Source organism: Pristiophorus japonicus, chromosome 17 (assembly GCF_044704955.1).
Source record: "Pristiophorus japonicus isolate sPriJap1 chromosome 17, sPriJap1.hap1, whole genome shotgun sequence".
NCBI classification, from domain to species: domain Eukaryota; kingdom Metazoa; phylum Chordata; class Chondrichthyes; family Pristiophoridae; genus Pristiophorus; species Pristiophorus japonicus.
Window position 1 is genome coordinate 119,513,317 of NC_091993.1, and position 15,398 is coordinate 119,528,714.

The window sequence follows — 15,398 nt, forward strand, 5'->3', positions numbered from 1 at the left end:
GTGCCTAAAATGTTACTGTCCTGATGTGAGCCAAGGAGAGTGAGAGTGAAGCACCGAGCATGGTCAAATGCTTTCCTACAGAAGGGGAAAATGGAGGGAAGTTCCCTCGGACTTGGTTGGTGGACACATTTGCAGTCAGCTTCAAAGTATCTCCAGCAAAGACTTGAGCAGGTCAGTTACCCGTCCTCTTGGTCCAGCAATGAAGCATAGGATGTGGAAAAATAATCAATTTATTAATATATTAAAAATGCCAGTTCGTTGCACATGTCCAAACTACAAAACCTTACTTCCTGCCGTCATGTTTTTGCCACACTGTTAGGAGTTTATAATGGAAAATGTTGACCTATGTCGACATTTCTTCTGGGAAGTGCCTTTGCAAACTTGTCACTCTGTAATTACACCCTCCTACCAGTGGTGGCGCTGCATAGCCTGTTTTGTATCTCTCAGCTCTAAGCCGGCACTGCAGGCTCCAACCAACTCTAATCCTCTGCCTCCCAATCTGCTGCAAGTTGTGCTACTTAACAATAAATAGCATCAAATTAGAAGTTATTATATAGAAACAAGGATGGGGTGCAAGGCTACAAAGAGAGAACCGAATTACATCTGGGCACGCTGGACCAATTATACCCTGCTCTCGATCCCTACTTCACCTGAAGACTACACTTGGTCTTGACCTCCGATGTGCGATGTCACGAAAAATCAATTCATTCTTTGTAAAAAAAAATGTTTGGACAACTATTACGCGGTTAACAATTCTGCCCCATACAAGAATCTGACACTTATTTAAAACAGAAAACAGTTGTTTGGAAAAATGCCAGGGGTTTCAATGTCTCCAACCAGAAGCCAGAAAATGTCTAAAGCTTTGCTCCCACCAGAAATTCCCAGCGTTTTTCTGATAAATTATAAAATCCTACAGGTTTGTTCTGCTTCACCAAAGAGGATCTTTTCAACCAAATGTTTACACTATTTTCAGGGGGGAGAATGCATCAATGGTCCTCTCCCAGCACACTGGGTGTAGGGCACAAATCCCTGCTGCTGGCGTGTGTTCTCTAGCTGTGCAACACACTGCTAACTTTCCAAAGAATTAAGCTCATAAATAAAAAGTGCTTTTTGTGAGTGCCAGAATTTTGCTGTAAAGGTTTTATGAGTACAGTGGAAGAGCACAAGCGGGGACAGCAACGTAATCCTAACCAGAATACACAGCGGAAAATGGAAGCTATAATGCTCTCCCGGTGGAGATAAAATGATATACAGCAAGCTTCAATTCTGCCCCACTCAGCTACAGCACTCAGTTCGAACCAATCCTACAGAGTACAGCTAGCTCCCAGCCCACCAGTCAGAATAGCTCACTAACAGTACCTGCCTAACTGGGGGTACAGTCTTTCAGCGGAGCGGCTAAACTGTTAAGTGCCAATGTGGCTCAGTGGTAGAATTTTTCTCTCCGAGTCAAACAGTTGTGGCTTCAAGCCCCACTCCAGGATTTGAGCACACAATCTACACAATGAACTGTGCCTCCTCGACCTCTCGGCAGCCATCGACACAAGTCGATCGCACGATCCTCCTCCGGTGCCTCTCCTCTGTCCAGATTGGCGGCACTGACCTTAATTGGTTCCACTCTTACTTATTTGACTGCACGAGCATTCTACCAATGGCTTCTCTTCCCACCGGTGCACTGTCACCTCGGGAAGCTCTTTGTCCCAGTCTTTCCTCATCTACATTCTGGCCCTTGGTGACCTCATCCACAGGCATGGGGTCAACTTCCACATGTACGCTGTACCCAGCTCTACCTTGCCACCGCTTCTCTCAAACCCTCCACTGCCTCTGTGCTGTCAGACTGCTTTTCCGACACCCAGTCTTGCAAATTCCTCCTGCTAAACATTAAGACAACCAAAGCCATCGTCTTCAGCACCTGCCACGAATTCTGTGCCCCTGCCACCAACTCCATTCTTCTCCCTGGCTACTGTCTCAGGCGGATCCAGATTGATCACAACCTCACATCCTGTTTGACCCAAACCCCAGGCCGAGTTTTGGACCCTCACACCCTTTCCATCTCAAAGACCACCTATTTCTGCCTCCAACATTGCCCGCCTCTATTCCACCTCAGCCCATCTGCTGCCGAAACCCACATCTCAGCCTTTATCATTTCCATACTCAATTACTCCCATGCTCTGGTCCATTTTCAGTCCAACATCCAAGGGGCACAAACGTGACCGACAACGCAACCATCAGGCCCCCTCGCTCTCCTCTGCCAAAATAGCCTGCTACTCTATAAACATCTGGAAGTGCAAAGATAACCCCACCCGCATTTTCTGTCCTGCCAACTCTTCCTTAAACCTCTCTCCCCTGTCCTCCATCCTCTCTAAACTTTAGCTCATCCAAAATCCTGTTGGCTACATCCTATCCTATACCAAGTCCCGGTAGCCCATCACCTCATGTTTAGATGTCTCCATGGCCTTGTCCCTCTTTATCTCTGCAGCCTTCTCCAGCCCTACAACACCCCTGTACTCTGCATTCCTCCGACTCTTACCTCTTAAACATCTACCGCCTTGTTTTGTCCCACCATTGACGGCCATGCCTTCAACCGCCTTGGTCCCACTCTCTGGAATGCTCTCCCTAAAAGCCTCTACCTCTAGACATCACACTCCTCCTCTTCGACCCTCCTTAAAACACTTCTGCCCAGCTTTTAGCCACACTTAATTCATTTTCTTTCTTTGGCAAGCCGTCCGGCTTTCCTTATGCCTCGGTGAAGCGCCGAGACACACATTAAAGGTGCTATATAAATGTAAATTATTTATTGCTGTCTATACTTATTAGTGTCTCCTTTCTTCTTTCCCTTTCACGGTCTAGCCATTACGTCACTGGCTCCCCTTTCGTCTTTGAGCTACTGGATCCCTCAGTAAAGAAGACATTACATAGAATATACAGCACAGAAACAGGTTATTTGGCCCAACTAGTCTGTGCTGGTGTTTATACTCCACACAAGTCTGTATCAGCTACTGTGTACTGATTGGTTTCAAATTCATTTTTATATTAAACTTAATTCAAATATCAAACACAAGCAATAAATAGATATACTTTTTTTAAAAATAAGGTACACGAAAAAAAAATTGAACAGGGAGGGATTTTGAAACATTGAGACAAATTGTTGCAAGACTGTCCTTGGCCGATTTTGATGTGGTTTGTCCTACCTGTAAGATGACACTGTCTGGCTGGATGAAATTGCAGGCAGTCAATGTGGTGAGGATGGTTCGTTGGCAGAATGGCCACAGTCCAAGCAGCTTTCGACCACATGACAGCACACTGGGCAACAAAGCAAGAAAAACACCAGAGGAGTTATTAATGTGAAAACCATGCAACTCTGCAATAAAAATAAAGAAAAGACTTGCATTTATATCGCGCCTGTCACAACCTCAGAACATTGCACTTTACAGCCAATTAAGTACTTTTTTTTTTAAAAAAGAAAAATGTAGTCACTGTTGTAACTAGGCGTCAGCACTGTCGCCTCTGTCAATTTCATGTCCCACTCCAGGAACTGGAGTGCAAAATCTAGGCTCACACTCCTAGTACAGTACAGGTACTGAGGGAGTGTTGCACTGTTGGGAGGTTGCGGCCTTTCGGATGAGGCGTTAAACCCCGTCTGCCCTCTCGGGTGGATGTAAAAGATCCCAGGGAACTATTTCGAAGAAGAGCAGGGGAGTTCTCCCGGATGTCCTGGCAAATATTTATCCCTTAACCAACATCACTAAAGCAAATTATCCGGTCATTGTCACATTGCTGTTTGTGGGAGCTTGCTGTGTGCAAACTGCTATTAAATCCCCCCGAGCTTTCTCAGCTCCAGTGTAAATAGTCCCAATATCGAACATTTCTCATCAGAACTACAGGTCTCCATCTCTGGCATCACCCTGGTGAATCTATACTGTACGCTCTTCTATGGCATTAATGCCCATTCTATTAGTGTGCTGCTCATGGGCATAACTATGTGGATCAGAACACTGACAAATATTTGGCGAATGTTTTAAATCGAAACCAAAAATAAAACCAGGATTTAATTTGAAGGAATCTTGTTCTGAGCCCTGATGAAACCATGTGATTCAGGAACAGGAAACGACATCATCTACCTCGCACTGCAACAAAACACAGAGTGCTGGATAGGCAGGGCAAGTCAGTAGTCAGCATCTGAAAGAGGAATGGTAGAGGTTCACCCTTTCGAGTGGGACCCTGCATCCGATGAAGGGTGCCAATGGAAACATCAGCCTATCTTTCCTCTTTCAGACATGGGCCGCTATGTTGCGAGATTCTGATTGGGTGTTGTATGTCCAGGATTTCTTCTCAACACTCTGTGCTACACAATGGCCAGACCAGCTCACTGAGCAGTAAAGAAAGAAAAGAAAGACTTGCATTTATATAGCGCCTTTCATGACCACCGGGCGTCCCAAAGCGCTTTAAAGCCAATTGAGTACTTTTGAAGTGTAGTCGCTGTTATAATGCGGGAAAGGGATGGGTAAAGAACGGGCTTCCGCGCAATGCCCTCAATCAACATTATCTGTGGTGAGTTCGGCTGCAGGGAGAGACAGCCAGGTTATCAGCACAGAAGTGATGTTTGTAGAAAACAACAGCTGCTCAGCTATTATTGGAATAGAAACTGCTCCTTGACCCCCCCTCCCACCCACCACCACCCACCCTCAACAAAACATTGGTATAGGTCTAAAAACTGCAGCAAATGGTACGTCATGAACCTAGCTCTACTTCACAAAGATCAGATCAACTGATTGCCGTGCAGAGTACTGACTCCAATCCAACAGAAGAGGGCACCTTTAGGCAAGCCCAGTCTGAGGGCAGGGGGTAAAGCATTTTGAAGCTAGGTTGGACTCCAGACAGGTAGGATTGAATTCTCTCTTAAACTGGCTGCAAGGGTGCGGCGTGAAATATATTTGCCCAATCTTATATCCTGTTCGGAATGGCTGTGGATCCAAAAAAGGAAACAGCCCGAGGTTTCAAACAAATTGGGAACCTCACTCAAACCACAAGAATAGAATGAGACGTATTGATGGCGTACAGCTCAGAACTTTGCTCTGCATCTGATCTTTATTATCTATACTGACTCGATGTTGGGTGCAAGGGTGGAAAACGTTGCACCCGCAGTTACTCCTCACCAATAAAACTGGCCAAACAAGTATACAGGCAACTCTCGATTATCCGCACACGGATCCAACGGGAAACCATTGTAACGGGGTTTAAAATTTTGGCCCAGGAAGGCATCGGGCCGCTGACATCGGAGTCCTTTCAGCCAGGGAAGGCATCGGATTTTAACTTTATAATGTCAACTCGCTCTAACGGAGAAATCGTTTACCCGGCATAGCCCAATCCCCGAGGGACCCGGATAATCCTGTATATTACGGGATTTTTATAAAAACAAAAAGTTGCATTGGCTGAAATTCTGGGCGTCTCGCAATTCCTCCAGAGATAACAGGGCTCCTTTATCGCCCTCATATCTTTATCAATGTTTTGCACAGTATTTGTTTAACCCTCTAGTGACCACTCAGCCAGCTGTCTTGGCTGCAGCTTTATGTACCACAGCTGTTTTTTTTGGCCTCGACTGTGAACGGAGGTGCGGTTTGGATGTGCAATATCCAGTTGAGCAAGGAACGCTCCTGGAATGACCCACGGGGGAGTGGGGAGACGCTCCACGGTATCTGGTACGGATTATTAATCTACGGTCACTGCGACCAGGGACAGAAACATCTGGCTGTTGAAAGCAAATTACTTGCTTAACAGAAACTCTTCTAAATTATATAATTTCAGCTGCGTCAGCTTGAAAAGAAAAATGTTAAACTGTGCAAAGTTTTAAATCAAAAACAGAGATGCAATCCTCATCTGAGCGCTACAATTGGTCTCACTCTCTGTCCTCTAGGAGAAAACTATCGCCAGGGTTCCTGCTCCGGATTGCAAATCACGGATTCCTACTGCTAAATGCACGTGTGTGGGCAGCAGTGAGTATTCTCTGGAACTCGCTTCCTAAAACTCGTTGCTTTCTTATTTCCCCTTCTTCAAAGTCGCTTTCTTTAGTTCCCGATCGCACTTTAGGGCAATTCTCTGATTACCATTCTGCAGATACGTTCTCTCCTCTGTAAAATGTCCCTGGGATCGTTTACTATGTTAAAAGCCTCAAAGTGAAGGAGAAGTATCCAGGAAGGCGCCGAACACCTCGAGTCTCTTCGCCGGGAGCAAGCGGAAGCCAAGCGCAAACAGCGGAAGGAGCGCACGGCAACCCAAGCAACCCAGCCCCTCCCGTTCCTTCAACCACCGTCTGCCCCACCTGTAACAGAGACTGTAGGTCCCACATTGGACTCATCAGTCACCTGAGAACTAATTTTTTAGTGTGGACGCAAGTCACCCTCGACTCTGAGGGACTGCCTAAGAAGAGAAGAAATCAGTGTAAGGACATAGTATCCGGCCTTGCGTCTATGTGCTCAGGCTCCATTATCTATGGGGTACACACTCGGGATAAGGGGTTGGCCATTTAAGACTGAGATGAGGAGGAACACCTTCATTCAAGAGGGTTGCGATCTTTGGAATTTTCTACCCCAAAAGGCTGTGGATGCAGAGTATATTCAAGGCTGATTTTTGAACTCGAGGGGAATCAAGGGATTATGGGGATTGGAGAGAAAAGTGGAGTTGTGGTAGAAGATCAGCTATGATTTTATTGAATGGCGGGGCAGGCTCGAGGGGCCGTATGGTCGACTCCTGCTCCTAATTGTTATGTTCTATATATGTTTTTATTCCCCATCCTCTAACCCCGTTTCACCTGACGCCTACACTTAGTCCTGAATCCCACAACAGTACATCGATCAGTGAACTATCGATTCTTTTTTTGCCAACAGTCACTTCCAAGCCTGCACATGTAAAAACAGCTGCACTTTTCCCCCAATACGATCTCTTTATTAAAGGAGCTAGCCCTTTTTGTACAAAATGTGTTTTCTTTATTGCATCGGATCATAAGCTAATATGAGAAGCACCAGCACTAAATACTGTCCTTGTAGATTACGAAAGCAGCACCATTAGACACAAGACAACCAGACTTAAATTAGAAAAGTAGAAATATCTGACAGTATTTCTATGTTAGTTCTAGTATTAGGTACATCTGGACAATCAGTCATACGCCAATAGTTTGCCCTCCCTTGGGGTGTCAGTCAGTCATAAGGTCACTGGTCAATAGACTCCAAGGATTAGGCAGTTTCTCAGTTCAGTGGCCACAGTGTACCTTTCAAGTCTCCTGACACATCGAGAGATGACAGATCTCTTGTGCTGTGTATTATGTAGTGCAGCCAAAGACCTGCCTGCAGCCTTACAGGTTATGACCAATGTAAGAACATATGAACATAAGAATTAGGAGCAAGAGTGGATCATTCGGCCCCTCGAGCCTGCTCCGCCATCTTCTATCTGAACTCCACTTTCCTGCACTATCCCCATATACCTTGATTCCCTTGATATCCAAAAATCTATCGATCTCTGTCTTGAATATACAACAACTGAGCCTCCATAGCCCTCTGGGGTAGAGAATTCCAAAGATTCATCACCCTCTGAGTGAAGAAGTTTCAGCTCATCTCAGTCCTAAATGGCCAACCACTTATTCTGAGACTGTGACCCCTGGTTCTAGACTCCCCAGCCAGAGGAACCATCCCCCCTACATTCACCCTGTAAGAATGCAAGTGCTCTGTGATCCTTCCAGAACAACTTACAAGCTTCACCACTGGAAAGAAGCTCTGCAGGGTTGATCATTCGGCCATAGGCCAGAAATGTCGCAGGGTCTGTCACACAAGTACGTGGCAGCAGTGTGCCAGGGTCAGTCACATTGTCACAGGCCAACATTGCTGGAGTTAGTCACACCGTCATAGCCCAGCGTTCCTGGAGTCAGTCACACTGTCACAGGCCAGCGTTCGTGAAGCCTGTCACACTGTCACAGGCCAACATTGCTGGAGTCAGTCACATTGTCACAGTCCAGCATTGCTGGAGCCTGTTGCAGTGTCACAGGCCAACATTGCTAGAGCTAGTCATTGTGTCTAAGGCAGCATTGATAGGGCTGGTTATAGGACCATAAGCCAGCATTGCTGCTGCCGGTCATTTCATCACAGCCCAGCAATGCTTCAGGGTCAATGAGTCAGTCAGCATATTAGCACTCTTGCAGGTTATGAAGCAAGTGTCTTTTGTAAATATGCAAAGTGATATGATGAACACAGAAACGGTGAAAGTATGAATCACACCCATAATAGAAAACAAACAACTCGCGTCATGCACAAAAGGAGGCAGCTACGAGCCCCGACTCTGACATCAAACTGAAGCTTGTTTATCCGTCCCCTACCAACTGTCACTGAGGACTTTAGGTAGAACCCTGGCTCATACTCAACACCGAATACTTACTGTCTGAAGTTGAAGAGCGGCATGGTCACCCATCCCATTGTCTCTGCCGCGCGCCGCTGTTTGCTGGCTTCAGACGAGCTCCCAGGAGGAGGGATGGGAAACGCGGACAGCGTCAGCGTCAGGAGGGTCTCTCGCGGCAGCTGATTGATATTAATGGGAAAACAGATGCTGGAAGAGCAAGAGGGACACGAGATGAATAGAAAGCTCAAGTAACCATTTTCACCACTTCTAGTTTACTTTCGGGGGAAGGGGGAGGGTTAGGGTTTAGAGTGGAGTAACGGTGATGAGGGGAGGGCGAGATGAGCAATGTTCCCTCTAAACTGCCCGTGTGCGTGGCTGTGCAGGCTGCTCACAGACTTCTCCATTTGAATTACTACGCATGCGCAGAAATTTCATGGGACCGCGCATTGAAATAAACAGGCCATGCAGAACAAAGACAATTTAGAGGGAACATTGGTTAAGAACAGAATAACCATGTTGGGGGGCAGGGTTAAGAGTAGATTAACTGTGCTAGGCCAAGGGTTAAGGTTGGAGTAACCGTAAACTGATTTTATATTGGATTTAGTGCCTCAGACTCCTGCGTGCCGATCTAAATGGACGGCAGCAGACCCCAGAGAGAACTTTGCCGGATTTACTAAGGCTGGTCACTGGTTTAAAAAAAAAAATCGCAGACTGACCCAACTGTCGCGCAAAATGATCAGAGTGGTGTTATTTAGGAAGTCTGGTGCCCTCCGGAGAGCACAAGGATCCTGGTGCTGCCCCTTAAACATGTTGGAATGAGGCAGTCAAAAGACAAAATAAAATCTTGTGTGGTGGTTCAGTGCACGGTGCCGACCCCCGAAGACGAGGGAAGGTCCTAGCATCGGGTTTGCCGATCTCAACTGGAGCAGGTTCTGGGGATCTCGGCGTCCCTGGGTCAGGGAGGGATAAAACTCGTCAGTGCTCCCATTCCTCGTCGCTCCCGGGTGAACCCCTGCTGAAAAGTGCAGATGAGTGGACGACAGGAGAGGACAAAAATGGCAGCTTTCATGGTTAAACAGCCCAAGGGTTACACGCCGAGGGCGAGGCACTGGGAGGGCTGCTGGTCCCCATGCTGCTGTACCCCAAGACGAGTCAGGAAACGAGGAGACTGCCAAAATAAAGTTACAAGTCTGAATTGGATTGATTTGTAGAATTACATAGAATGTACAGCACAGAAACAAGCCATTCAGCCCAACTGATCCACGCTCTACAGATTTAATGTCTTTTTTGTGCGTGTATGTATCAGCTTTAAATTGGAGGCGGGATCAGCAGCGGGAGTACTTAAAGCAGCGGGAGACCAAGCAGCGCGGACCCAACTGGAGGCAGCATCAACGGTAGCGGAACCTTCGACGATTTCCAAAGAAACAAGGAGCGACGTCACAGGACTGCAGGTAGGTGATTGACTGGTGAGCAATAAAGTTTTATCCCCCTCTCTTTTCTCTCTAACCTTGGCCAGTGGTTTAAACTAGGTGCAGGAAATTATAAAGTACTGTATTAAATTTATAGCTTAACTAGGTAAACTAACTAACATAACATTTAATAATCATTGAATAAAGACTTTAACTAATTAAATAAATAAAATAAGGCTAGACCAAGATGTGGCAGGGCAGCTTGTGTGTCTGGACTGCAGTATGTGGGAGTTTGTGGGCAGCGAGACTGTCCTAAGCAAACATATCTGCAGGAGATGTCTCAATATCGAATCTCTCCGGCTCAGAGGCATTGAGCTGGAGTGCGAGTTGGAGACACTCCGACACATAATGGAGGGGGAGGAATTTCTAGATAGTTTTATCCAGAATACAGTCATCCCCCCAGACGAAAGCACAGGTTCAGGAAAGGGAAGGGGTGGCTGTTAGGGTGCCGGGTAGCGGGGATTTTGGAGAGGTTGAGAAGGAGGTCCTGTCCATCAGGTACGATGTACTCACTACTTCCTAGGCCCGCCACTCCAGCTCTGTTGCCTGCCGACCTGCAAGTCATCCTCGTTCGAGGGACCACCTATGATGATGACTTGCTACTTGTGAGGACAATGAGAAAGGCTGCAGGGAAGCCAGCCACATGCAGTCCAAGGCACTGTGGCTCAGAAGGCAGTCCCGGGGGGAGAGCAGAATAGAAATGTGGTAGTGATAGGGGTCTATTAGGGAACAGATAGCGTCCTCTGCCGCCAAGAATGAGAATCCCGAAGGGCGTGTTGCCTTCCCGGTGCTCGGGTAAGGGAGAGGAACTTGGAAAGGGAGGGGGTAAATCCAGTTATTGTGGGCCATGTTGGAACAAACGACATAGGTAGGAACAGGGAGGAGGTCCTGCTGAAAGAGTACCAGGAGTTAGGCTCTAAATTAAAAAGCAGGACCTGGAGAGTAAGTCATCTCTGGATTATTGCCCGAGCCACCTGCAAATTGGCATAGAAGCAGACAGATCAGGAAAATTAACACGTGGCTAAAGGGCTGGTGTAGGAAAGAGGGGTTCCTTTTCATGGGACACTGGCACCAGTTCTGGGACAAGAAGGAGCTGTACCGATGGGACGGACACTACCTGATCCGGGATAGGACCCGTGTCAGAGCGGAAAGGGTAAATAGGGAGTTGGCAAAGGCTTTAAACTAGTAAGATGGGGGGAGGGAGCTACAAGAAACCTGTGCCGTATATCCTATGTAATCCTCTGTATATGTAGGAGAACAAAGTTTCATTTACTCACTTCTGGTCCCATATGAGGAGATGGAAGAGGTACTTGTAGACGTGTGCTTTCTTAGTCTGCAGCTGACCACACAGCTCCTTCCCACCATGGCTGAGACCGCACGATAGATAAAAATCTTCATAACTGACAGGGGGAGGGTGGGGTGGGAGGGGGGAGAAAAAAAATGAAGTTTATTTTATACCCATCAGACTACATCACTCTCGCTCTCCATTCAGCTCCAAGCTTCACTGAGCTCCTGTGTACAACGATTTAGATCAGACAACCTTATTCATCTTCTTCCTGGCCATAGAGCGGAAGATGTGCTCAAGGCACATTTGACTGTGAGAAATTCCCTTGATTCAGTCACCTCTGCTTGGTTTGAAACATGGTGCAATGCAACATAAGAACACAAGAAATAGGAGCAGGAATAGGCCATACGGCCCCTCGAGCCTGCTCCACCATTCAATAAGATCATGGCTGATCTTCATTCTCAACTCGACTTTCCCGCCTTATCCTCATATCCTTTCATTCCCCGAGAGTCTAAAAATCTATTTCAGTCTTTAATATACTCAACAACTGAGCATCCACAACCCTCTGCCGTAGAGAATTCCAAAGATCCACAACCTTCTGAGTGAAGAAATATCTCCTCATCGCAGTCCTAAAAGGCCTACCTTTTATCCTGAGACTATGCCCCCTAGTTCTAGACTCCCCCAGCCAGGGGAAACAACCTCTCAGCATCTAAGCTGTCAAGCCCTCTCAGAATCTTATATGTTTCAACATCCTCTCTCATTCTTCAGAGTGCATAGGCCCCATGGAGCACCAGCGTTTTCCACACAAATGGCCATTAAAATTCGGATCTCTCTCCCCAAAAGGCTGTGGCTGCTGGGGGTCAACTGGAGCTTTTAAGACTGCGATTTATTTTGTTAGGTAATAGTATCTAGGGATATGGAGCCAAAGCAGGAAAATGGAGTGGAGGTGCTGTTCAGCTAAGGTCTAATTGAATGGCAGGACAGGCTCGAGGGGCTCAATGGCCTACTCCTGTTCCTCAGACCTGCAATACTGAGCATATCAGATAGTCCACCACATTTGGAGCATACTGCAAGCAATCTAGTTAGCCATTACTTACTCTATTAAGGATACTTGTGCAGTCCTGCAAGGGATAAAGCACTAATCACTGCATTTCTTGGTATTTTTTATTCATTCATGGGATATGGGCGTCGCTGGCAAGGCCAGCATTTATTGGCTTATTGCCCCGAAGGTGGTGGAGATGAGTTCCCTTCTTGAACCGCTGCAGTCCGTGTGGTGAAGGTGCTCCCAACAGTGCTGTTAGGCAGGGAGTTCCTAGATTTAGACACAGCGACGATGAAGGAATGGCGATATATTTTCAAGTCAGGATGGTGCGTGACTTGGAGGTGATGGTGTTCCCACACGCCTGCTGCCCATAATCCTTCTAGGTGGTAGAGATTGCAGGTTTGGGAGGTGCTGTTGAAGAAGCCTTGCTGCAGTGCATCTTGTGGGCGGTACACACTGCAGCCACAGTGTGCCAGTGGTGGAGGGAGTGAATATTTAAGGTGGAGTATGGGGTGCTAATTGGAATTCAGGTTTCTGCCGTAGGGTTGGGGGCAGAATAGTAGAGTTGCTGGTTATTCGGCAAAGTGAGGGTTACTCACTATGTAAATCTGAACTGCAGTTATTTATTCAGCAGGGCGAGGGCTCCTTATTGCATACCATACACAGTTGCTATTTATTAAACAAGATAAGGATTTTGTTCAGTGATTAAGTTAGACTTCTGTTAATCCAGTTATACTTTTGTTCAGCAAAATGTCATTATCCAGTAGAAATTTTAATCAAACCGCACGGCAGGATTGTTTTGCAGTTTCGATTTGAATAAACAGATAATTTGAATTAAGCAACTTCGATATGAGGAGTATATCTGACTGTATATCAAGAGCTGCTGTTAATTCTGTAGGGTAAGGATTACTGAGTGTGTAACTCTATACTGCAGCTCTTTGTTTTGCACGGTACGGGTTCACTTTAAGGGTACAGAGTTGCCGTCTTTCAGCAGGATCGGGATTGCTCATTGTGTCAGTGATTGGAAACGGACCAATGGTGGCAGAGGTGGGGGATAATTGCCAACCAATTTTGGGAGCATAACAGGCCAAGTGGCTGCAGTGGCTTTAACTCTGGGTTGGCAAAGGGGGTTGTATTCCTGTAAGTATAGTCTGTGCCTTCCCACAACAACTGGCATTTACATAGCGCCGTTAATGTAGTAAAATGTCCCAAGGTGCTTTACAGAGTGTTATCAAACAAAGCTGGACCGTTCCTTGGCAGTTACCAAAACTTACAAGCACATTTAGTGCTACAGCGAATGAAACTTAAAGATTCCTGCAACACAGATTCACATTTAAACTTTGAAAGCTAATTGTAAAAGGGAGTCGGGAAAACGTTAATAGATTCCTTGAATAAACGAGAAGTGTGTGTGATGTTTTAAAAAAAGGTAAAGTAACAAAACAAAAATCATACTATGGTTCTCAGAGAGTTAAACCACTTCAGGTTGACAAAGAAGTGCAGGAGTATTCTCTGCCCCTCCCCCCCAGAATCCATACCTCGAGGGTAGTGTGGGAGCCAGCGAGAGGCAGAGGGACATCTGTCCATTCAAGATGCCTGCACAGAAAACGCTTCTCAGCACAGACCAAGCATGTGACAGGTGCCTGGCGACAAGTAGGGGGCGGATTACATCTGGGGACAAAGGCCAAAGGGCAAACAGAGTTTCCCAGGGTACATCATTTATCAGCGCCAATCGTCAATCAGCATACATTAGAGCCACACAATGGCAGAGGTCCCGAGGGGCACTGCAGTTTCTATCAGCCTTTTCTATCGCTCAGGGGGCCTTGGGAAGAGAGGAAAGAAAAAAAAAACACTGTGGGAAGTTTCCCAAGATTTGAACAAACCCCTTTCGGCTACTCCAAAGCAAGAAGCAGGTCATCAGGCATTGGCTGATACCTTTACCCTTCAGACTGAGGCATGCTGTCTGCCATTTGTTAAGAGGGAGGAAAAAAAAAATATCCCAGCAAGAAAGGCTATTGTGCCTGTCACAGCTCCAGCCACAGGCCAGTGCAGAGGATTAACCCTTTCACTGGACAATTGTGATTACACAGATGCTCTGGAGATCACACGGACTTCAGCTTTGGACACTTCACCTTGTGTCTGTGATCCGATTTTTTTTGTTGAAAAAACCCCCCCCCCAGATTTATTTAATGGTGTCGCTAAGCACCTACTGGGCACCATCTGCTCTCCTAGCATTTCATTCCCAGGATATTCTGTGGACAACATTCATTGGCTATTGAACCAGCCACCTTTTTAAATAAATATATATATATCTATAAACGTCTTCCTTCCTCTCTGTGAGAGGCTGAGTCTGGTGAATGTCAGCAGGCCATTTGACCACAGATAGCATCATATCCAAACTTAATGTTGTTCCCTTCAAGCTGCACGTCCACGCAGCACGCTGAAGGTTCTGTGCAGTCGCTGAGCCAGCATTTAAATAGAAAAACCGGGGAAGCAAGTCTTCCTCGATTTCGAGGGATTGCCTATGATGAGAAAAACCGGACATGCGCGGAATTGTGAGCGGCCCGCACAGTCCGTTAAAAGGGTCGCATGAGCCAGAAGAATATTAGAGGGAACATTGGTCCACACCCAATAGAAGCGCTTTCCAGCAGCATCACTGGACAGTAGGATAGGAGGCCAGGCTGATTTTTCCCCTCCCTATCCCAGGGGTGCTGAAATCAATTGTGGCGCGCCCAGCATTACTTTGCTGCAAATTTAAAGCCCGCAGCGAACGACTTTTTCTTCCCAGTATGTGGTACAGCAGGTCGTGGGCTCAAGTCTCACTGCAGACACTTGAGCACTTAATCCATGCCGAAACTCCAGTGCAGTGCTGAGGGAGCGCTGCACGGTCAGAGGTGCCGTCGTTCGGATGACACGTTAAAACCGAGACCCCCGCCTGCCCTCTCAAGTGGACGTAAAAGATCCCATGGCACTATTTTGAAGAGGAGCACAGGAGTTCTCCCCGGTGTCCTGGCAAATATTTATCCCTCAACCAACACTATTGTCTGGTCAGTATCGCATTGATGTTTGTGGGGCCTTGCTATGCGCAAATTGGCTACCACGATCCCTACATTACAATACTGACTACACTTCAAAAAGTACTTCAGTGGCTGTAAAGCACTTTAGAGCACCCTGAAGTTGTGAAAGGCGCTACAGAAATGCAAGTTCTTTTTCTCTTTTTGCCACA

At 46.7% G+C, this 15,398-nt stretch overlaps 1 protein-coding gene across 3 annotated transcripts in view; it reads right to left on the minus strand.

The window, feature by feature from the left end:
* The window catches only part of pik3c2b (phosphatidylinositol-4-phosphate 3-kinase, catalytic subunit type 2 beta), a 187,432-nt gene that overhangs the window by 93,204 nt on the left and 78,830 nt on the right, over positions 1-15,398 (minus strand). For all 3 annotated transcript variants that reach the window (XM_070859224.1, XM_070859226.1, XM_070859225.1), the window contains 3 exons: positions 11,126-11,248; positions 8,419-8,586; positions 3,189-3,300 (listed from right to left, as the gene is read on the minus strand). In XM_070859224.1, coding sequence (XP_070715325.1) covers positions 3,189-3,300; positions 8,419-8,586; positions 11,126-11,248 — 403 coding nt within the window. The remainder of the gene's footprint in view (positions 1-3,188; positions 3,301-8,418; positions 8,587-11,125; positions 11,249-15,398) is intronic.